The following is a 24,291-nucleotide window of genomic DNA, read 5'->3' as shown; positions in this document are numbered from 1 at the left end:
TCATCTGTGAAAAAATTAAAGCTGAAGCAAAACTGGACACTGCAACATGAAAATGACCCAAAACATACCAGTAAATCCACCAAGGACTGGCAGAAAAGGAAGAAATGGGGAGTCCTGGAATGGCTGAGTAAAAGCCCAGATCTTAATCCCATTGAGATGCTGTGGGGTGACTTGAAACGGGTTGTACATGCAAGAAACCTCTCAAACATCTCACTGCTGAAAGTATTCTGCGTTGAGGAGTTAAGCAAACTTTCTTCAGACCGATGTCAAAAACTGTTAAATAGCGACAAAAAGTGTCTCACTGAAGTCATTTTGGTAGGATGTCGTAACTTTTTCCTCAGTTAGAATATGCATTTTTGTTGATATATTTGGTTTAATGAATAAAACAAAAACAAAATTAAATCTTTCTTTTCCAGAGATAAGGAAAACAAGATCAGACATTGATATGTGAACATTTCTTAATATAGAACTGAATATTTCATGGGGTGTCCTAATTTTTTCACATGACTGTAATTGCTTTAATTTTATTTCATGAATTAACTCATTGGCTGCCATTGAATGTGATAAGTGTCCAAACGATCTGATTCTCAGTCACAATGGATTGGAAGTCTCTCTATAAACATGAATAGTAGAGGTTGACCGATATATCGGCCTGCCGATACAGGTAGTCCCCAGGTTACGAAAGAGTTCCGTTCCTACCCTTTAAGTACACTAAATCTCCAAATTACTATCAAAAACAGGTATTATACGTCATTGTACTGTCCTCGCCAAGACGTTGGAGCTAAGTTCAAGTTAGATAGAAAGCTAAGCTGTAATCTTTCACCTCTCTCTCTCACTCGACCGCACGACTTCTTCATTGGAGCAAATGCGCTCTTCTGCGTGTGTGTGGTTGCACTCTTCTTCGTGTGCGCAAATAGGCTCTTCTTCGTGTGTACATGCGTTCTTACTCACGTGCGGAAGTACTACCTGCTCTATGCTTCCTGCGCCAAAATAAAAGCATGCATCACAAAACAAAAGTCAATACTAAAATCAAATACACATTTCGCCCAAAGCCAGAACAGTCATATTAATAATAAAATAAAATAAAGTAAAAAATAAGATACTGTGAGGTACAATAAGGTACTGCTTGTGCGACAGACATAAAAAAAAAACAAAAAAACACTGGAGACAAAATGGCAGACGAGACTCCGGCGTCGTAAAGTCAAAATCATACTGCGAGGGTTGGTGGCAAACAGATTGCAAACATAGTTGATAGCTTAGTTAGGAGAAAAATAATCGTTAGGCCAGCCCTAGTAATTGCACATCCACTACAACTCTTGTTCTATGGAGTAGGCCTTTTTTACACCAAGCATACAGTATATATAAAAACTGCCTTTCATAATTTATGTGCTTTAAAAAATGTATATCGCCCTCAGGTATCGGCTTTGGATATCGGCAATCGGCTGAAAATATTCTTAGATATCGGGATCGGCATCGGCCTTTGAAAATTCCATATCGGTCCACATCTAGTGAATTGCACTGAAACATGATCATTTAATGTAAGCAATTCCAGTTCAAATTGATGTTATGTCTATCGCTGTCAGTGGTAGTGAATGAGTTATTAAAAAAAGTGAATGGGTAGACAACACTGCTAGAAACTAATGTGAGAATGGATACGCAAAACTGTGTCAGAGTTGTTAAAGCATTCTTCTTACCAAGATGTTGCCCATGGGTCCCCCTTCGTCCTCTCCGTAGGTGGAAATAATGACATTGACGTTTTCCACGATACGCTGGAAGGTGCTAAAGAGCTCATCTGTCTCCAGCTGAAGTTCCAGCAAAGCTCGGTCCATTTTGTTCATCATTAAAACTGGTTTGATGCGTTCGGCAATGGCCTGTCGCAGTACAGTCTCAGTCTGCACGCACACCCCTAAAAGAGGAAATGAGGGGTAAGCCTAACTGGAGAAGTGCATAAGAAGTGTTTTAAGGAGGCTACCAGAGACACAGTCCACCACCACCAAGGCTCCGTCGGTCACCCTGAGGGCTGCCGTAACCTCAGACGAGAAGTCAACATGACCCGGAGAATCGATGAGGTTAATGAGGAAGCCGTTTCCGTCCTTGCACTGCTTGATGAAGGCCAAGTCTTTTTCGCCGAGCTCGTAGTACATGGAGATGGCCCTGAGAGTACATGAAAGGAGGGTGATGTATTGGATTTTTATTTTTTTAACATAAGAAATCATTTTTAATGGAATTTATGGTGTACAGTAAGGCAGGGGTGTCCAAACTTTTTGCAAAGGGGGCCAGATTTGGTGTGGTAAAAATGTGGAGGACCGACCTTGGCTGACGTCCTTTACGTTAAACAATATATTTAAGCAAATTTTAGCAAGCCATTCTGTATGTCACATTTGCTTTATTTTATTATTTTTTAAAATTAATTTAGGGCTGTCGAAATTATCGCGTTAACGGGCGGTAATTAATTTTTAAAATTAATCACGTTAAAATATTTGACGCAATTAACGCACATGCCACGCTCAAACAGATTAAAATGACAGCACAGTGTCATGTCCACTTGGTATTTTGTCGCCCTCTGCTGGCGCTTGGGTGCGACTGATTTTATGGGTTTCAGCACCAGCAGCATTGTGTAATTATTGACATCAACAATTGCGAGCTACTAGTTTATTTTTTGATTAAAAATTTTACAAGTTTTATTAAAATGAAAACATTAAGAGGGGTTTTAATATAAAATTTCTATAACTTGTACTAACATTTATCTTTTAAAAACTACAAGTCTTTCTATCCATGGATCGCTTTAACAGAATGTTAATAAATATTAATCGCATCTTGTTGATTTATTGTTATAATAAACAAATACAGTAGTTATGTACAGTATGTTGACTGTATATATCCGTCTTGCGTCTTATCTTTCCATTGTAACAATAATTTACAGAAAAATATGGCATATTTTATGGATGGTTTGAATTGCGATTAATTACGATTAATTAATTTTTAAGCTGTGATTAACTTGATTAAAAAATGTAATCGTTTGACAGCCCTAAATTAATTATTTCAACAATCTCGCAACTAGCCTTTGTGGCGTTCTCTTTCGACTCTCGGGCTCTTGCGAAATATTGCTGCTGTAAAATTCACCTAGCTTCAAGTTGCTTCAATTTCTCGCTACGTATCTTCCCTGTAATGTTGTCGTACATGTAAGCGTGTCTTGTTTGGTAATATCGCCTCACATTGAACTCTTTAAAAACAGCGACTGTCTCTTTGCAAATGACGCAGACACATTTGTTGCGTATTTTAGAGAAGAAATAGTCCAATTTCCACCTATCCTTAAAGCGTCGGCCGTCACAGTCAACTTTCTTTTTTTTGTTGATTGTCGCCATTTTAGAAATGGGGAATAAAGGGTAACACGTGGTAATGTTGCTTAGAGTGCTGCTGCCTTTTAGTGGGTAAATGAGGAGCAGCATTTAGTGTGTAAGCTACTTCATATGCTGGTAGCAGTACTGCTGACCAATTTATTAAGTCTGTGTGCGGGCCAGACGTTATTGATTTTATGACAGAAGCTGGGGGCCGGATGAAATTTGACCACGGGCCGAATTTGGCCCCCGGGCCGGACTTTGGACATGTCTGCTTTAAGACATGGGTTTAATATGTTAAACTGAGTGCAGAAAAGCTAAAACATTGGATTCCGTTCATAGCGATAGACGTCTGACCCATTTTTATCAATGTCAATGGAAGCCAATGGGTTAAATAACCCTCGTGTTTCTTTTTGCCATTATTATTTTCAGTTTTCTCTTTTATTCGTTACTTTTCACAATTTCTTTTTCATATTTTCTATATTTGTTTTCTTTGTTCTTTTTCGTACTATTATTTCCCTAATATTTAAAAGAAAATATATTTGTTTCCGTTGTCTCTTTTTAGTAATTCTGGGTTTTGTTTTGTATTATTCTCAATTCTTTTCAGTATGAATCCCCTTTTACACAATTTGTTTTGTATATACAGTATCATAGAATGCATAAATCATTAGTGAGAATTAGAATGAATAATACAACGAATGCCATTGACAGCGATAGACAGTGATAGAGAGGCCAATTCAAATGGATTGGATGTCTATCACCATCTGTTCTATTTATTTATTTATTTTTTTAGCTTTTGGTTTGATTAAATTCGGTATTGATTTGAAAGTTTCGATTTCAATTCAGTACAAAATACAAATTAAGTTCTTGTTGGCAGTTTTTCAAGATTTTCATGCTTGTGTGAAGTAATTTTCAAGCAATTAAACATCTGAAAATCAACATACAACCTTACTGTTTACTACAGTTTATACTGTTCCAAAAATACAGTGGTATGAAAAAGTATCTCAACCTTTTGGAATTTCTCACATTTCTGCATAAAATCACCATCAAATGTGATCTGATCTTTGTCAAAATCACACGGATGAAAAAAAAGTTTCTGCTTGAACTAAAACCAACCAAACATTTATAGGTTTTCATATTTTAATGAGGATAGCGTGCAAACAATGACATAAGGGGGAAAAATAAATAAGTGAACCCTCTGCCTAAGGCAGTACTTCTCAAATAGTGGGGCGCGCCCCCCTGAGGGGGCGCAGAGCAATGCCAGGGGGGGCGCATGTGACCTCGGGGAACATGTTTTTTTTTTTTTTTTTTGCCGTACTGGAATAAAGTGTACTTGCACATCCACTCAGTAGGTGGCAGTGGCGCTCTCATTTTCAGAGTGCGCGCAGTATTTTTGAACTAAGGAAGAGCACTTAGCACACACAGACAACAGATATGAAGAGCAGTGTGCCACCGCCGTTTTCGAAAGCCGTTTCCCGACCGGACTCACTCACGCAGTTCCGGTTCTCACGTCGCCGCCCGAGAAGTGCCATTTTCGGCTTGGGATCGTCACGACGACTGCCCTCACCTACGGTTCTACCTCGGCCGCCGTGAATGCGCTTTTTTCGTGCCGTTTGCCTTTTAGCTTTGACTTTTAATACAGTGGGTGATGATGAAAGACCACTGTTTACTGTGTCTAAAAATAATTATAGCAGACAGCAAGAAGCCAAATCAATTAAGACGCCACTTAAAGACATTAGACCCCAATCTCATTGTTAAGCCGCTTGATTTTTTTCAGTGAAAACGTGCCGAATATTGCCAACAATCGTCCTGCTTTGTCAGTGTTATATCAGTAAGCCAGTGAGCATTGTTAGCATGCTAATTGCAAAATAACTCCACACCATTGCAACTGAAGTAAATACTGTGAGCAGCAAAAATAAAAACTGTCCTGTCCAAGGACACTTTTTTCCCCCTTTTATTCAGATTTGTTTTTTCGGTCAAATTTTTTGGCACATTGTCCTCATGAGTGAATGTTGCTAATCAATTTTAATTTGGTATTATTTACTGATTTTATTACATTTTATTTTTCTGTAACAAATGGTCAAAAATGTACCTTGAGTGTATTTTTTAGTAAGGATGTGAATTTTTTTTTTTTTTTAAATTCAGGCAAATTGATGCACGTCAAGTCTTCTCTGTTACAAACAAAACAATGATAATAATACTAATAATAATGTTAATAATACTTTATTATAATTTGATCTATGTTACTTTTTTTCTTTATTAGAAAAAAAGGACACAATGTTAGGCAGATGCGTATTTATAATAGTAATTTTATAGACAAATGATACTATCTACAGTGGCGGCAGAGAGTTTGGGGGGGCGCGAAACATTTACGTCTTCCTTGGGGGGGCGTGACAGAAAATAATTGAGAAGCACTGGCCTAAGGAGACTTAAAGAGCAATTGAAACCAATTTTTACCAAACAATTTAAGTCAGGTGTGTGCCCTGTCACTGATGAGTGGTTTAAAGCTGTCCTGTCCACAATAAAACACACACACCTGGTAAGAATGGTCTTGATGAGAAGCATTGTTTGATCATAGAGAGCTGCGATCAAGGATTGTTGATTTGTATAAAGCTTGGAAAGGATACAAAACTATCTCTAAAAGTCTGGCTGTTCATCAATCAACAGTCAAAGAAGTAGTCTACAAATAGAGAGAGTTTGGCACTGTTGCTTCTCTCCCAAGGAGTGGCCGTCCACCAAAGATGACACCAAAAGTTCAGCGCAGAATACTCAGAGAGGTAAAAAAGAACCCTTGAATGTCTGCTAAAGACTTACAGAAATCACTGGCACAGTCCAATATATATGTGCACACATCAACTATATGTAAAACTATGGCCAAGAATGGTGTTCATGGGGGACTCAACAGAGGAAGCCACTGTTGCCAAAAAAAAAAAAAAAAACATTTTTGCTCGTTTAATGTTCACAAAAAGGCATTTGGACACTCCACAGAAGTTTTGGCGAAATATTTTGTGGATTGAGGAAACTAATGTTGAATTGTTTGGCAATAACACACAATGTCATGTGTGGATGAAAAATGGAACAGCTCACCAACATCAACACCTCATCCCCACCGTGAAGCATGATGGAGGGAACATCATGATTTGGGGCTGTTTTGCAGCCTCAGGGTCTGGACATTTGCAATCATTATTGGAAGAATGAATCCAGAAGTTTATCAGGAGGTTTTTGCAGGAAAACCTGAGGCCGTCTGTCAGACAGTTGAAGCTAAAAAGAGGATGGATGCAGCAACAAGACAATGATCCAAAAAACAGAAGTAAATCAACTTCAGAATGGTTTCAGGAGAACAAAATACAATTTCTAGAGTGGCCAAGTCAAAGTACAGACTTGAACCCCATTGAGATGCTGTGACATGACCTAAAGACTCATGCCAGACATCCCAGGAATCTGTCTGAACTAAAGCAGTTAAAGCAGACGTGACTGTTTTTTTCATCTGTGGGATTTTGACAAAGATCAGATCACATATGGTGGTGATTTTATGCAGAAAGGTTCAGATACTTTTTCATACAACTGTATGTATAAATTGAAACCGATAATAAATGTTAACCCCTGGGAATATTTGCCATTCCTCTCCGAAGATAAAGAATATATGTCTGTGAGTATTGTCTGTTTACAGGTGTCACTTCACTGTTTGTATTCAAATAAGATATAATTATATAAGATATACATTACTTAAGATTTTATCTGGTTTTTACTCTACAGTAGAGCACAACTGTGATTTCCACAAATAGACTTGGGGTACATGAACTGCAATTTAGCAGGGAACAATGTAACATCCTAGAGGTGGTCTGAGCAGAGTCAATGTTTATCTTGATGAAGGCCTACACGGCCGAAACATTTCGGCATTTTTTAATTTGTACAAAGCCATGACTGAATAAAGGCTTTTTATTTTTGGACTTCTTGAGTGCCTCAGTTTTTTTAATTATGTAACATCCTAGTTGTGCTGTCTTTTGTGTTGTATTTACATACGTTGATTTAATAGTGATGCACCGCTCTTGCTCATCTTTGCGCGTGTCGGTGAAACGAGTCTCTCCAGCACGGGATGAGGCGATGATGCCCGCCTTGGACACCAAAGAGTCCGTCAGCGTGGACTTGCCGTGATCCACATGGGCGATCACGGACATGTTCCTGATGTTGGACTTCTTGTCCATGATGGCTCGGATCTGGTCCACGGTGAAGTTAACCTAGTGGAACAGTAAAACATGCTTGGATTTCATTCAAATGGAAGTGCAGTTTAATCCCTCATTTAAAATTGTGTTGACTAGGTTTGCAACTGTTCCAAGGTAGGAGTTATAAAAAGAAAGTCATTTTGAAACTGAATCCATCAGGTTGGCAGACAAACGTTCTACCGTCTTATTCTGGCTACAGACCGTTGCTGAGCAATTATTAGTTAATGTTTACAGCAACAACATATATAACATGCCTTGAATTTGCACATTTTTAGCTATTAAATATGAACTTTACAGCATGTGCCAAAAAACATGGGCTATTTCAGTCGACGAGCTAAACTCATTGGCTAGAACTGACGACGAAAGATGAACCAGGGTTGCTCTAAAAATTAAATATTTTTATATTGAGCATACAGGAACTTACAGGTTGATCATTAAACTCACTGACTGCCATTGGCTGCAAATGAGTGCTTGTTCATTTGCCTTCTCTCAGTCATAATAGATTGGACGTCTAGCACCGTCAATGGCACTGATACATGAGCATTTACAGCCAGACTTTAAATGAATAGGTCATCAGTCACCATCAAAGGCATGCAATGAATTAAATACTAAGGGGAAAAAATACAACTTTTGAGTGTTACTTGGGGCCGTAACCAGTGTGTGTTTCAGTTTTTATTCATTTCAGTTGTATTAGTGTAGTTTTTATTCACATTGTATTTATTTAGAAATGTATTTAAAATGACAAAATTAATAATAAAATATCTATCTACATATCAATCATTGCTAATTAAGTTTTTTAAATGATAAAAAAAAGAGCGAGGTCCGAAATACAGTAAGTGTCCACTTTTGAATGGTTGTCCACTGTAGTGACCACTTTCCCAGAAAGGGTTAATAAGGCTTAAAACACTCAAACGAAGGAAATAGATCACAAACATTCCCACTGTTCATTTGCTGCCAACCCTCCTAGTCAGAATGGATTGGACGTCTAGTACCATCAATGGCAGCAAATAACTTACATGAGTGCACTATGAAGAGTTAACGTATTTTTAACATAAAATGTATTCTTTTTTTGCCAACTACCACAACACATACTGATACCACTGAGAGTCAGATGTGGGTAGAGTAACCAAACGTTTTACTCAAGTAAGAGTAACGTTACTTCAAAATTATATTACTCAAGTAAGAGTTAAAGTAGTGATCCAAAAAATGTACTCAAGTACAAGTAAAAAAGTATCCAGTGAAAAGAATACTCAAGTAAGGAGTAACATTGTGAGTAACTGCTTCTGATGTTTGATTTTTTAAAAAAGTATATTTTTTTTCTCAGCAGAAAGTTGTCTAAATGAACTGCTATTATAACTGTACTATAATCTATTACATAAATGTATTAAGCCAAATAAATACATGAAAAAAAAAACAATAATTGAATCCCGGTAAGAGAAAAAAAAATCTGCAGAACTGAAGCATCATTTGTCCACAGAGAATGACTGCCCTCTAGTGGAGAAAATAGTTCCTAGTTTGAATAGTTGAAAAGTTCCTTCATACTATCTACTATAAAATTAGAAGCATTATATCTCCTGTTTTCCGTGGTCAATTGGCGGCAAATAAAAATGGGACAGAGGTTAAAATCCACGTTTTCGAGTCATGAAGAGGGCTGCGCTCTATGTCAAATATTTAATTTTTTACGGTGCTTTACAGACACCAGGTGATTGAACAGGCTGGTGTGATCATAGAATGGCAAGCTTGATCCTAATTGGTATAATGGAGTCATTTTGTTATTATTGCGACGTCTCATTGGTGAAACTTCTAGAGCTACTGTTGGCATGGCTGAAAAAAAAAACAAAAAACCTAATATGTAGAGGTGGGTAGTAACGCGTTACATGTATTCCATTACATTTACTTAAGCAACTTTTTGAGAAAAATGTACTTCATAGACTAGTTTTACTAAGCCATACTTTTTACTTTGAAAGAAAAAAACCCCACTACTTTTACTTCGCTACATTGGGCTGCACTAGAGTCATTACATTTCCCCCCCTTTTCATTCTACACATGAGATTTTTTTTGCCAGTGATGCCAGGAGTAGCTCTACCAATTTCACCAATGAGACGTCGCAACAATAATCACATGACTCCATTATACCAATCAGACGCAAGCTTGCCGTTCTTTGATCCCGCCAGCATGTTCATTCACGTGGCATCTTTAAAGCACCGTAAAAAATGATGTATTTTATAAAGAGCACCGCCCTCAACATGACTCGAAAGCGCAGATTTTAACCTTGCTCCCAGTTTTTATTTAGCACCGATCGGCCACGGAAAACTGGAGATGTGATCCATTTATATATCCTTTCATAATAGGAACTATGAAGGAACTAATTACTATTCAAACTAAGAACTATTTTCTCCACTAGAGGGCACTCATGCACTTTGGAGAAATAATGCTTCATTTTTGTCTTTTTTTTTTTCTCTCTCGCAGAAATTCAATGTCTGTTGTGCAGTATCGTTATCACAACAGTTAATATAGATAACTTCGTGCTGAGAAAATATATACCATTGTTAAAAAAATAAAGAAAATCCCAAAATTAAGCAGTTACTCACAATATTACTCATTACTTGAGTATTCTTTTCACCAAGTACTTTTTTATTTGTACTTAAGTACATTTTTTGGATGACTACTTATACTTTTACTTGAGTAATATTACAATGAAGTAACGGTACTCTTACTTAGGTAAAATTCTTGGCTACTCTACCCACCTCTGCTAATATGTAGAATAAAGAGGAAAACTGTAACGACTAGTGTAGCCCAAAGTAGCGGTGTAAGAGTAGCGTTTCTTCTTCAGAAATCTACTTAAGCATAGAAGGAGTTTGACTTTTGGGGCAGGGGGGGCACAACATGTTGATGACCCCGAAACGCAGTGTCAGCAATAAAATGAACTTACAAGAATATTTATAATAATAAGTTGACGATGAGCGTTTTTTTCCCCATCATTCTTGAGGGGAATTCTAAATTAGGCTGTTTAGGAAATACTTTTTGCCAAGATCGTCATCCACTAAATATCGTACGCCTGCCGGTGTTGTGCCAATGTAGTCACACCAGTCAAAAATTGTATTCCCTGGGCGGAGCCATATAGAGGTAGATCTGTCTTTTTTATTAAACCAAAAAATTGTCACTTCAATTAAAAAAATGTGTTTGAATGCAAAAATAAATTTGAAACTGAAAAAACTAAAAAAAAATGCATTTGAAATCTATTTCTTTTTTTTTTTTTTTTTTTTTTTTACTGAAGTCAAGTTTTTTTTAATTGAAGCCACTTTTTTGATTAAAGTTATGTTGATTTGTTTTTGGGCCACATTTTGGCTAAGACATTCTTGTCTTTATTATTCAATCAAAAAATAAGTTGCTTAAAAAAATAGATTTTCAAAAGAAAATCACTTCAATGAAAAAAACAAAATATTAATCAAAGAAAGAGTTTTGGAAACGAAAAAATATTTGAAATTGAAAAATTGCATTTGAACACTCAATTTTTCATTGAAAAAGTTTTCTTTGATTGAAGCAATCCTTTTTTGTTTGGGCCATATTATGATTAGGACATTTGTGTCTAAATCATTCAATCCCCCAAAATTTGCTTCAATCTAATCCAATCTTTCGTTCAAAGAAAAACTCCTTCATAAAAATGTTTAAAAAAATTTTTTTTTGGAAAATTATATGCAAACCAAATGACCATCTAAGATGCTCGAAAAATAATTTTGACCCATTACATAAATATTTTTTTTTGTGTTAATTTTAGGGCTGTCAAAATTATCGCGATAATTAATTTTTTTAATCAATCACGTGCAAATATTTGACGCATTTAACGCACATGCCCCGCTCAAACAGATTAAAATGACAGCACAGTGTAATGTCCACTTGTTACTTGTGTTTTTTGGTGTTTTGTGGCCCTATGCTGGCGCTTGGGTACGACTGATTTTATGGGTTTCAGCACCATGAGAATTGTGTAATTATTGACATCAACAATGGCGAGCTACTAGTTTATTTTTTGATTGAAATTTTTGCTTTTACTTTTATTAAAACGAAAACAATAAGAGGGGTTTTAATATTAAATTTCTATAACTTTTACTAACATTTATCTTTTAAGAACTACAAGTCTTTCTATCCATGGATCGCTTTAACACAATTTTAATAATGTTAATGCCATCTTGTTGATTTATTGTTATAATAAACAAATACAGTACTAATGCACCGTATGTTGAATGTATATATCCGTCTTGTGTCTTATCTTTCCATTCCAACAATAATTTACAGTAAAATATGGCATATTTTATAGATGGTTTGAATTGCGATTAATTACGATTAATTCGTTTTTAAGCTGTAATTAACTCGATTAAAAAATTTAATCGTTTGACAGCCCTAGTTAATTTCATTCATTTTAGTTGCAGTTTTATTGCTTTACAACTTTTATATATATATATATATAGTAAAGTCAATTACATGCAATGACACTTTTCGGACACCAGGGGGGCCTACCCCCCCTTAAAATCCGCTTATGTACTCAAGTAAAAGTACAACGTAAGGTTTAGTAGAACTACTCTTAGAAGTACATTTTTCTGAAAAAGTTACTCAAGTACATGTAACGAAGTACATGTAACGCATTACTACCCACCTCTGCAGAGAATACTATATACATGGTGTAGCAGTGAAACATTTGATTTGTAGTGCTTACTATTGCCTTTTAAAAATGGATCATCTGGTCATGATCTTACAATTAGCTGGTGACGCATTTTTGGGGACATTTTTCTAGACACCATAGCAGGCATACTCCTCATAGTGATGTAACGCTCTTGTTGTCTTTACAAATCTGGTATGGGTGACATAATCCTGGACTGCAAATCACATGACCAAAAACGAAGAAATTTAATGAACAAATTTCCGATTGTGTCAATAAAAATGGAGCATGTTATTGCTTCTTTTTTAGTTTTCCATAATAGGGCAAGATTACAGATGTGCATGTGTACACCACAGTATGTGGCAAGTGTCAAAACATACACAGTTAAACATCCCTATTTGGACATAACTTTTTTTAGAGAGGGTGCTGCTAATAAAGTATTTTCCAAACGGGGGATTTATATGCGCAACCTGTTTTTATGCAATCGTGTAATTCGATTTAAATCACGGTAGGTTTTTAAATGCGTGATCCCACGATTTTGTTTAGTAACATCATATTTACAGCATAGCAATAAAGCTGAGCAACGGCATGTGCTTTGCTATGAACGTCAGTGCGGAAAGTAGGCCGATGACACAGCCTGACGTTTATTTTTTATTTTTAAAGCATAACACCCACATCACACGAGTACATACCCACACGTCACATATAGGCTACATCAGTTCGTACACATTACATGTGCATAGGCATGTAACGGCCATGCAACAAAAACACGCCGGTTATTTCTTTTTGATGTAGCGACTGGGAAACCACGACAGATTAATTATTGCGTCCATTAAGACAACATGAGTCGATACGAACTCACCATTGTGACAATTTGTGTGTCTTCGTCACGTTATTGCTGCGAAACGCCGCGGTGGAAAAGTGCGTGTAAGGACGCCGCAGTTCACCCAGGCTGCGCTGAGGCACTAGAGCAGCAGAGGGCGCTGTTGGGATCCTTTCACTTGCTGTCTAGTGTGTGAAAAATAAAGAACAGGGTTAGTAGTCGAGTTCGGCTGTCAGAGTAATGGATATGTAATAAAGAGTTCGGCTGGCAGAGTAATGGAAATGTAATGAAGGCAAATGGTTGAATCTCCCACAAAGCTTTAAACTCTTTGGCTGGCATTGATCTATTCCGAAAAGAAGAAAGCAGTGAATCACATGATAAGCTTGACATCATCATTGTTTAAAACTAGGGCTGTCAAACGATTAAAATTTTTAATAGCGTAAATCACTGCTTAAAAATTAATTAATCGTAATTAATCGCAATTCAAACCATCTCTAAAATATGCCATATTTTTCTGTAAATTATTGTTGGAAGGGAAAGATAAGACAAAACGGACATAAACATTCAACATACTGTACATAAGTACTGTATGTGTTATAATTAAAACAATAAATCCACAAGATGGCATTAACATTATTAACATTCTTTCTGTTAAAGGGATCCACAGATAGAAAGACTTGTAGTTCTTAAAAGATAAATTTGGGTACAAGTTATTGTAATTTTATATTAAAACCCCTCTTAATGTTTTCGTTTTAATAAAATTTGTAAAATTTTCAATCGAAAAATAAACTAATAGCTCGCCATTGTTAACGTCGCCGAACAGGACGTCACATGGGCTCCCTGCCGTTCTTCCACAGTGTATTTACGTAAGATAGTGATTGAAATACACCACAAGGTGTCAATGGCGAGTTTTGAATTAGAGATCTAGCCAAGGCAAAGTTTGAGTAAGTTTTATGTGTATTTTGCATAGCTATTTTGATTGGGAATGCCAGTCCTCTTTGCATTGAGTGCTTTTCTTTTTGTTAACATTATTATTTTGAGAGATAGGAATATTATTTTTGTTGTGCTTTCACTAAATGATACTGTAGCGACTTAACTGTTCCGCCCAAATGCATGATGGGAAGTTGGGCAACCATGACTGTCAGTGATGGCTGCAAATGGTATACAGTATGTTCTGCGTTGAGTTCAATTAAGCGTGTTCAGAAAAAGATAGTCTCCTGTGAGAAATAGAGACATTATTTTTGTAGTGCTTTCACTAAATGATACTGTAGCGACTTAACTGTTCCGCCCAAATGCATGATGGGAAGTTGGGCAACCATGACTGTCAGTGGTGGCTGCAAATGGTATACAGTATGTTCTGCGTTGAGTTCAATTAAGCATGTTCAGAAAAAGATCATCTCCTGTCATTCTTCCCCACTTCATTCGCCACAATACTTATATTTGTTGTCAAAGAGTTGCCAAAGCTTAAGCCAATTAAAGGTGCGGTCCAATGAACGCCTGTGTCCACTCGCATTTCTCTGCTTTTTCGTTTGCAATGTCCTAAAACGGCGTCATTGTAAACTGTTTGAGTCAAAGCATTAATGGGTCATTCCGTGCATGCGTTAATTGCGTCAATTATTTTAACGTGATTAATTAAAAAATAGAATAGAAATCTGAGTGTCCATATGGTCTTAACTGTTTAATGTATCACATAGGATTTGGATATACTTCCATTGTGGTTTTTCATTGTTTTATTCATTAGGAGAAAGCAGCGAACGAGAAGGGGTTGGGGGACAGAAAGGAAGGAAGGAGACAGAAGAGAGGAAGAACAAACAACAAGAAAAAGATTTTTACCCGCCTATACTACCTGTGAACATTGTGGCGCTATCGTTAGCTAATTATATTTACCCATAGGGGGGAGGAAGCAAGTCAAAGGGGACGTAATTAGGCGGGGTGGAGCGTACACAAACCAGCAAAGTGAGGTCGTCGTTGTCGTCTCCCGCTTATCGGAATCCGGGTCACGGGGGCAGCAACCTAAGCAAAGAGGCCCAGACAGCCCTCTCCCCAGCCACTTCCGCCAGCTCATCTGGGAGAATCCCTTGGTGTTCCCAGGCCAGCCAAGAGATATAGTCTCTCCAGCGTGTTCTGGGCCGACCCCGGGGTCTCCTCCCAGTTGGACATGCCTGAAACACCTCCTGAGGGAGGCGTCCAGGGGGCATCCTAACTAGATGTCCAAACCACCTCAACTGGCTCCTCTCGACATGGAGGAGCAGCTGCTCTACTCCAAGTCCCTTCCAAATGACCTCACCCTATCTCGAAGGCTCAGCCTGGCCACTCTGTGAAGGAAACACATTTCAGCCGCTTGTATCCGCGATCTTGTTCTTTCGGTCATTACCCAAAGGTCATGGCCGTAGGTGAGGGCAGGAACTTAGATTGACCGGTAAATCGAGAGCTTCGCCTTCCGGCTCAGCTCCCTCTTCACCACGACAGACTGGTTAAGTGCCCGCAAAACTATGGACACCGCCCCAATCCGCCTGTCAATCTCACACTCCGACCTACCCTCACTCGTGAACGAGATCCCAAGACACTTAAACTCCTCCACTTGGGGCAGGAACTCACCCCTGACCCGGAGCGAGCAATCCACCTTTTTCCGGCTGAGAACCATGGTCTCAGACCTCAGGAGGTGCTGATTCTCATCCCAGCCGCTTCACACTCGGCTGCGAACTGTCCCAGCGAAAGCAAGTGGTTGCTGTGTGACGAGCCAGAAGGACCACATCATCTGCAAAAAGTAGAGATGAGATCCACCCGGCTGCCCCTACAAAATTCTGTCCATGAAAGGCACGAACAGAACTAGTGACAAAGTGCATCCCTCACCGGGAACAGGTCCGACTTATTGCCGGCCACACGGACCAGACTCATACTCCTGTGGTAGAGGGACTGGATAGCCCCTAAGGGCCATCCACCCCATACTCCGAAGTACCCCCCACAGGCTGCCCCTGGGGACACGGTCATAAGCCTTCCCCAATTCACAAAACACATCTGGACTGAATTGGCGAACTCCCATGCCCACGGCCAGGACGAAAACCACATTGTTCCTCCTTGATCTGAGGTTCGACTATCGACCGGACCCTCCTTTCCAGTACCCTGGCGTAGACTTTCCCGGGGAGGCTGAGGAGTGTGAATCCCCGATAGTTGGAACACACTCTCTGGTCGCCTTTCTTAAAGATAGGGACCACCACCCCGGTTTGCCATTCCAAAGGCACTGCCCCCGATAACCACGCAATGTTGCACGGGCGCAAAGTGAGGTGTGGAACCCAGTACTAAGTGAATCACATGTAAGTGTGTATATGATGACATCCTATTCTACAGTCATGTGAAAAAATTAGGACAACCCATTAAATATTCAGTTCTTTATTATGTTTATCACTTGCCACGTTTACATGGAGCCAAATATTCCAATTACAATCGGAATATTTGTTCAAACCGAATAAATGTGTTCCATATAAACACCTCATTCGGAATGAACAGGCCCAAACCGAATGGAATTTCATTCCGATTCACAGGGGTGGAATATTCCTTTTCCCAAACCGATTAGAAGTAAAATTATATCATGTAAACAGGGAAGCGGAATGGTGTCTGGTTGCGTTCTTTCTGCGCATGCTCCGTACTGGTCACTTGGTGACGTAAGTAACGTCACTTGCAACATGGCTTCCAAGCACACGCACAGCGCACCCACACAACTTTTTAAATGAACGGCGTATCATTCTGAAGTTTTGTTTCCACTCGAAAAGTTAAAACAGCAGCTGATCTGACGATCGATCTCCATGTTTTGCAACGTGACGCTTTGTTTTGATTAATCTGCGCATGTCAGACGGCAGTTGTCAAACGTCCTTTCGGAATAAAGGCAGTCACATGTAAACGCTGGATCGGAATAGATGAAGTGACATGTAAACAGCTGATGTGAAATTTCCATTCGGAATGATTTGAATCGGTATGAATAAAAGTTAGCATGTAAACGTGGCTACTGTCTGATCTTGTTTTTCTTTATCTCTGGAAAAGAAAGTGATTTAATTGCAGGTAAACAACAAAAATTAACATTGTTTTACTCATCAAACCAAATATATCAACAAAAATGCATATTTTTCCCCAAAGCTCTATTTTTGTCTCATCTGCCCAGAGAACAATCTTCCAAAATGTTCTGGGCTTTCTGAGGTAAGTTTTGGCAAACTCCAGCCTGGCTTTTTTATGTCTGTGGGTCAGAAATGGGGTCTTCCTCGGTATCCTACCGTAGAGTCCCTTTTCATTCAGACGCCGACGGATAGTACGGGTTGACACTGTTGTACCCTCGGACTGCAGGACAGCTTGAACTTGTTTGGATGTTAATCGAGGTTCTTTATCCACCATCCGCACAATCCTTTGTTGAAATCTCTCGTCGATTTTTCTTCTCCGTCCACATCTAGGGAGGTTAGCCACAGTGCCATGGGCTTTAAACTTATTAGTGACACTGTGCACGGCAGACACAGGAACATTAAGGTCTTTGGAGATGGACTTGTTGGCTTGAGATTGCCCATGCCTCCCCACAATTTGGCTTCTCATATCCTCAGACAGTTCTTTGGTCTTCTTTCTTTTCTTTATGCTCAATGTGGTACACACAAGGACACAGGACAGAGGTTGAGTCAACTTTAATCCATTTTAACTGGCTGCAAGTGTGATTTAGGTATTGCCACCACCGCTTGTGTGCCATAGGTAAGTAACTGGTGCTGATAATTACACAAATTAGAGAAGCATTGCGTGATTTTTCAAAGGCTGCCAATACTTTTTGTCCGGGGATTGTCTGTGGGATTCAAGCAAGATAACTAAATTGTATGCTAATGATTTTAAATGGTAGAGTAGAGAAATTGGAGGTTTGCCGTCATGTTTTATGCTCGCGGCCTCTGACTACCAGGGGTGGACGCAACGCTGCTCTTTTAGTCTAGCTTCTACTCTTGAGAAAAGCTAACGTCGGATCTGTAACCCTTTTATCTGCAACACTGTTTATGTGATTATGCCAAGTATTGTTAGGATGACCCAAATTTTCTAAACAAAGTTTTTTTAATTAGTACTGAGATCTCTGTCACATTTGCTTTGGAAATTAGTCATGAGTAGCCGGTTCATGACAGCAAACGTTCCTAATTATAACGGCTTTCATTGTCAAGTGCATTGTAAAATGATTGCAAATGATGTGAAACCTGTATGAAGCGTCATCTGAAGTAATATTTGTCCATGGAGTGCCCTTATCTAATTGCTGTCATGTAACATGGAATTTAGTGTAAATGTTGTGCTGCTTGGATGTGGAAAGTGATTTATTGATTCAACAACATTCCACATAATACTTCACACCAGTCGTGGTTTACTTTCAATCCCAGGGTCTCACCATTTTGCATTCCTGCAGCATAAGTGGATCAAAAAGTGATGAGTTCGCACTCATCATTTATTACCCATTGATAGAATGAGCAAGACAAGATGCATTGCATGGCTACTTGTGATAACCATCCATGCAGTCATGGTGCTTATACATTTGAAAATGAATTACTTTCTTCTTTTTCACTTCTTTTTCAAGCATCCTGCAACTCAAGCAACTGCCAGTGCATGATCTTTGTTGGACTGTTACAATACTGTAAGAATAAGAACACTGATAGAAGATTCAAATTCTGCATGTGAATCTAAGAGGTAAAATTTGACGAGATCAGTTATCTGTGTTATTCTTGGTATTGAGAGATGTGCTTGACATGCTGTGGACAGGTCATATCTGCGTGTACTTTGAGACGCTCCACTCTGCAGATAGAGGTACAATAAAGATAAGACAGCCGTGCTAACTTGTTATTAAGCTCATTACCGTTCTGATAATAAGTGGATGCTTATGAGTGGATTTAAATGCAAGTCAATACATTTACGAGTGCCCGGTAGACTTAATGATACAGATCAAATTGAGTTCATACAGTGGCCAACCTGATGTAATGAGTTTTGCTTTGTGAAATAATAATGAAACCCCTATTTTAATCAAATGAAACCTTTTCCTCTATTTCAAGTCTTGTTGAACTTCAGCTCTCATGCACTTACAGGTATTCATTATTATGTATACGTTCCATTAAAACTTCTCAATATAGTTAGTGGAACGCAATAATGAATGAATTTAATATTCAAACTGAGTTTTGTTATTTGTCCCCCTCAATTCAACAGTGCATTTGTTCAGTGCCGTTCACTTGTAGTGAACTTTTAAAGGCCAATGCATTTGCATTTAATCTTACAGAATTGTTTGGGTTTTTAAAAATTGTTTCGCAACCATTTTTATTTCCATAATTCATTTGAAATACATTTTATATTCGAGTGCATTTTTAAAACTTCCCACATATTCAAGCACAGTATTATCTGCTTCATGCTTATATTATAATTAGAGATGTCCCGATCCGATCACATGATTGGAAATCTGGCCGATTGCGCCATTTTTCAGAGGATCAGAATTAGGTAAAAAGGATCGGGTTTTTAATTTTAAAAATACTGCTTTTTCTGCTTCATGCGCGTACAGCCTCTCACCCTGCCTTCTGCTGCTTTTCTTGGTCAGCAGTGTACTGGAGTTTGCTTGTTAAAGTTAACGATAAGTGACAGGGGTGCTGCTTTGATCTTGCCAGAGAAGCTTGGTAGCGCTACCTTCAAAGCCGCATATCTGTCAGTCATCATTTAGCTTGTTAAACGCTAGCGGTAGTGTGCTGTGGTAACTGATTATGTGAGTAACAAGAGGCTGTTCTCAGCAGGAGGAGTAGATTTGAGTGGACTAAATGAAGCCTTTAATAAAGACAAGCATTTTTCTACATTATTAATGTTTAACCCCTTCAGACCCAAGCATGGTGCTAAAGGACATGACGCATTCGCGTCTTTAAAATCAATAAATACACTGAATTTAGTTGCTTTAACCTCTTCTGGGAGATGATTGGACGAAACTTTACCCATCAAAATCAAATCAGGAGGTTTAGCACGCCCTCTTTGCTATTTTGGGGTCTTTGAAAATGGCTGGGATAAAACTTCAAAAAGGCAAACGTAAGTTCTCATTTCTCACTAAAAACAATGTAACATTAAAATTAAAAAATAACCAATAAAAGCATGAAATATCCCGACCCCCCCCAAAAATTGCACTTTGGTCTGGTATTTGAGTAGAATAAAAATCAATAAGATTTTTTTTTCCCCAGCAGAAAAAAATCAGAGTCTGAAAGGGTTAAAAAAAAAAAAATGGGTGGGACAATAACAGTTTCAAAACTTTTTGGGAGCAACTCTTTTTTCTTCGGTATCGGATCGGGACTCTGTATTGGCATTCTCAAAATCAGGTAACTCGAACTCGGGTGCAAAAATATGCAATCGGGACATCTCTAACTGTAATATAAAATACAGTACTTACGACAAAAACCCCCATCCCATTTCAAAACCCTTGCGTCTACGAAGCTACTGTATTAGTATTTATATTTAACTAAATTGTCTGCTAAATAACTCAAAATTCTGACTTAGCAAGACTCATTAAAACATAAACAGACTAAAAGAACATCAAGTGCCTGTGATTGTTACATTTCTCCAGTATGACAAGCGATGTGGTGGCGTTTGTGTGTGTTAACTTTTATTGTTTTACAAGTTAAATGAATGAAACTAAAATTTTTGTTAGAGCTTGAATGGCATATTCCATTGTATATTAGCATTATGCTAGCAGGCGAGTTCGGAAAACTAAATATATTTTGTATTTTAATGCTCAGAATGTTTCATTTATACTTGTTGGTTGAGTGTTGCATCATTTTTTGTCAGGAAATGTGGTGGTGTTTATGTGTGTTAACATTTATCCTTTTAAGGGTTGAGAGTTAAATAATTCAAATTGATGCTAATTTACGTTAATGCTTGAATGGCATATTCCATTGTATTTTAGCATTTGAATAGTAGGTACGTTCAGAAAACTAAATATATTTCTTTTTTAATGCTCAGTATGTGTAATTTTAAATTATTGTTTATTGTTACAGTTTTTCTCAACTGGAGTGTAATAAACTATTGAAAAGCATCAACATTGATCTACAATCTTGAAATCGCCCGGCCCTAATATGAAATACCGTGGCCGACAAAGAACAAACAAATTGCATTGATTTGAGCTATTTAAAATTTTGGCTAGAATTGCGATAAATAATAATAATAACAAAAAACTGTTTTTGGATGGCAATCAAGTAAAACGTATTAATACGATGATAATGATAAATAATGATAATGAAGAAAGCCTCAAACCTTCTCTTTGTCAAGCTCAAAATATGATAATACATCTTTGCTAGTGTGCATGTTCCTGAACATCTTATATAATTCCTGCCCTAATTGGGCGTATCCTTAATAAAAGCATGAGACAGATGGCTTTTATTATGGCAGTAAAGATAAGGAACGATGAGACATGGTGGCTTTGCTCTGACTGAGAGAGGTTAACAGTGTATACTGGGAAAACAAAACTGATGGAGTGAGTGGATTTTTGTATGATCATATTCATTGGGAAATAAGTTTCAGTGCCATAAATGGCGATAGACTTCCAATCTGTCACCATCACGGCACCAATATTTAATATTAGCGCCAAATTACATCACAAGTTGTTTCAGTCTGGCCTAAAATTTATCCAAACTCACATGATCAAAAACATTTTTATGCAAGGATTAAATGCACTGTAAAAGGCTAAAAGTTCCTATAAGACGTGCCAACAAAAGATTTTAATGGACGAAACTCAAATTCTTAGTTCACTTAGGTAAGTCATTTTCAGGTTTTTCTAACTCAATGTATCAAGTTACTACTGTTAACTAGATAAGATGAGTTGTATTAAGTTGAGTTATTAAGTTTGTATACACATGTATCAAGTTTGTACACAAATTTAAATTACCGTAATTTTTGGAGTATAAGCCGTTAGTTTTTCCCTTAATTTAGAATCCTGCTGCTTATAGTTCAGTGCGGCTTATTTGTTGATTTTTTTTGGTTTAGTGCGGTTTATTTGTTGATTTTTTTGGGGAGTTAATATGTAACACTTTATTTGACATCAGCATCATAAGACTGTCAAAAGTCCGTCATAATTATGGCATGGCACTATCATGGGCATTATGCTTATGACAGATGTCATTAAGTGTCATCCGGCAAATTATTTCACTAACTCTATTCATGTCCAACTCGGATCTTTTACATCCATTCAAAAGTGAGATAATTTGTTGGATAACACAAAATGACATCTGTCCAAGCATTCATCAATGCTCATGACAGTGTCATGTCATAATTATGATTGTCTAATGACATTCTTATGGCGCCACTGTCAAATAAAGTGTTACCAAATACCATAATTAGCAATTAATAAAACAACTGCAACAGTAACTGAAGAAATAATTAGCACAGAACATGAATTCTGATTGTTATTTACATCAGTAGCACTGCAATGCATGCTAGGAGCCATGTTGAACAACAGTGTTGACAGCAGGTGGCAGCAGAGGTTGGATGTCTCCCTCAAGGGAGCAGTGATGGCCAAATGAAGCTTTGTAGCCAATTAGTTCGAAGCTTAATGGTGGTTCATTTGGACTTATGATAGTCATATGATGCTGCTGTCAAATAAAGTGTTATCGGTTAATATCTTTTTGGTGTAAATAACACATAATTGAGTGAGGACAGCTGCGGCTTGTAGTCCAATGCGCCTTATCTATAAACAAATGCTTTTTTTCATGTCAAATTTGGTGGGTGGCAGCTTATAGTCAGGTGCGCCTTATATTGCGAAAATTACGGTACTCGAAATGCGTTAGTTGGAATGCTTCTTATGACGGTGTCATGAGGCTTTCATAATTATAACATTACACTTGTCATGAATATTTTAACTTGATGAAATTAGTTTTATTAACTTGAATTACTAAGTTTGTAGACAATTTTAAATTTCTTGTCACAGGTTTTTTTTTGAACGCTTCTTATGAAAGTGTCATAAGATCATGAATATGAATGAACGCTTACGAAGGATCTCATTAAGTTTCATTCAATAAATTATGCCACTTTTGAGGCAAACTTGACATTATTTCAAATGTTTTTGCATTTTGGTTAAAAACACTTAATGACGTGCTGTAAGCATTCATTCATGTTCATGTCAGGTGTTATGTCATGATTAGGACAGTCTTATGACACTGTCATAGGAATCATTCAAATAAAGTGTCACCAAATTTCTCAGTAAACTGAACGTGAAATGTTAAATTGTGTCAACTTTGCCTTGGCCTCACTCCTGAAGCCTTTGGTAGAGTGCAGTGGAATTAGCTTAGTCAGTGAGGCTGTTAAACTCAGTTGTTTACACATTGCGCTACCACTGAGATAACCAAGGTTTGAATCTCGCGTGTATATTACATATGTAATTAAACTCGAGCCCAGTTTACTTAAAATTGTGATTTAAATTTACTTCAAACTAGCTTACTTGAAATTTACATAACATACAGTGAAGAAAATAATTAATTGAACACCCTGCTATTTTGCAAGTTCTCCCACGTAGAAGTCATGGAGGGGTCTGAAATTTTAATTGTAGGTGCATGTCCCCTGTGAGAGAGATAATCTAAAAAGAAAAATCCAGAAATCACAATGTATGATGTTTTTTAACGATTTATTTGTGTGATACAGCTGCAAATAAGTGTTTGAATACCTGAGAAAACGAAACTAAATATTTGGTACAGTTGCCTTTGTTTGCAGTTACAAATGTTTCCTGTAATTTTTCACCAAGTTTTCATACTCTGCAGGAGGGATCTTGGCCCACCCATCAATCAGGTTTCTGGGCTGTCGATTAGAAACACAGAGTTTGAGCTCCCTCCAAAGGTTTTCTACTGGAGACCGGCTAGCCCATGCTAGAACTTTGTTATGCTTCTTACGGAGACACTCCTTGGTTTTCCTGGCTGTGTGTATCGGGTCAATGTCAAGTTGGAAGACCAGGCACGACCCATCTTCACTGCTCTGACTGAAGGAAGGAGGATGTTCCCCAGAATCTCACAATACAGGGCCCCAGTCATCATCTCTTTAATACAGTGCTCTCGTCCTGTCCCATGCGCAGAAAAAAACCCCCAAAGCATGATGCTACCACACTCATGCTTCACAGTAGGGATGGTGTTCATGAGATTGTACTTATTATTTTTCCTCCAAACAAGGTTAGTGGAATTATGACTAAAAAGTTCTATTTTACCCTCATCTGACCACATAACCTGCTACCACAACTCCTCTACATCATCCAAATGG

The 24,291-nt window shown here is 37.9% G+C and overlaps 1 protein-coding gene across 1 annotated transcript in view; it reads right to left on the bottom strand.

Moving 5' to 3' along the window:
* LOC130929719 (elongation factor 2) overlaps positions 1-13,303 on the bottom strand; it is a 43,086-nt gene extending 29,783 nt beyond the window's left edge. The window contains exons 1-4 of the mRNA XM_057857136.1: positions 13,078-13,303; positions 7,362-7,576; positions 1,973-2,154; positions 1,695-1,906 (exon numbers count right to left, since the gene is read on the bottom strand). Of these exons, the coding sequence (XP_057713119.1) occupies positions 1,695-1,906; positions 1,973-2,154; positions 7,362-7,576; positions 13,078-13,080 (612 nt within the window). The 5' untranslated portion in view covers positions 13,081-13,303. The remainder of the gene's footprint in view (positions 1-1,694; positions 1,907-1,972; positions 2,155-7,361; positions 7,577-13,077) is intronic.
* Positions 13,304-24,291: the final 10,988 nt, after the last annotated feature.

This window comes from Corythoichthys intestinalis, chromosome 14 (genome assembly GCF_030265065.1).
Source record: "Corythoichthys intestinalis isolate RoL2023-P3 chromosome 14, ASM3026506v1, whole genome shotgun sequence".
Classification (NCBI taxonomy): domain Eukaryota; kingdom Metazoa; phylum Chordata; class Actinopteri; order Syngnathiformes; family Syngnathidae; genus Corythoichthys; species Corythoichthys intestinalis.
The sequence above is the reverse complement of the archived record's forward strand: the minus strand, read 5'-3'. Positions and strand labels throughout refer to the sequence as shown.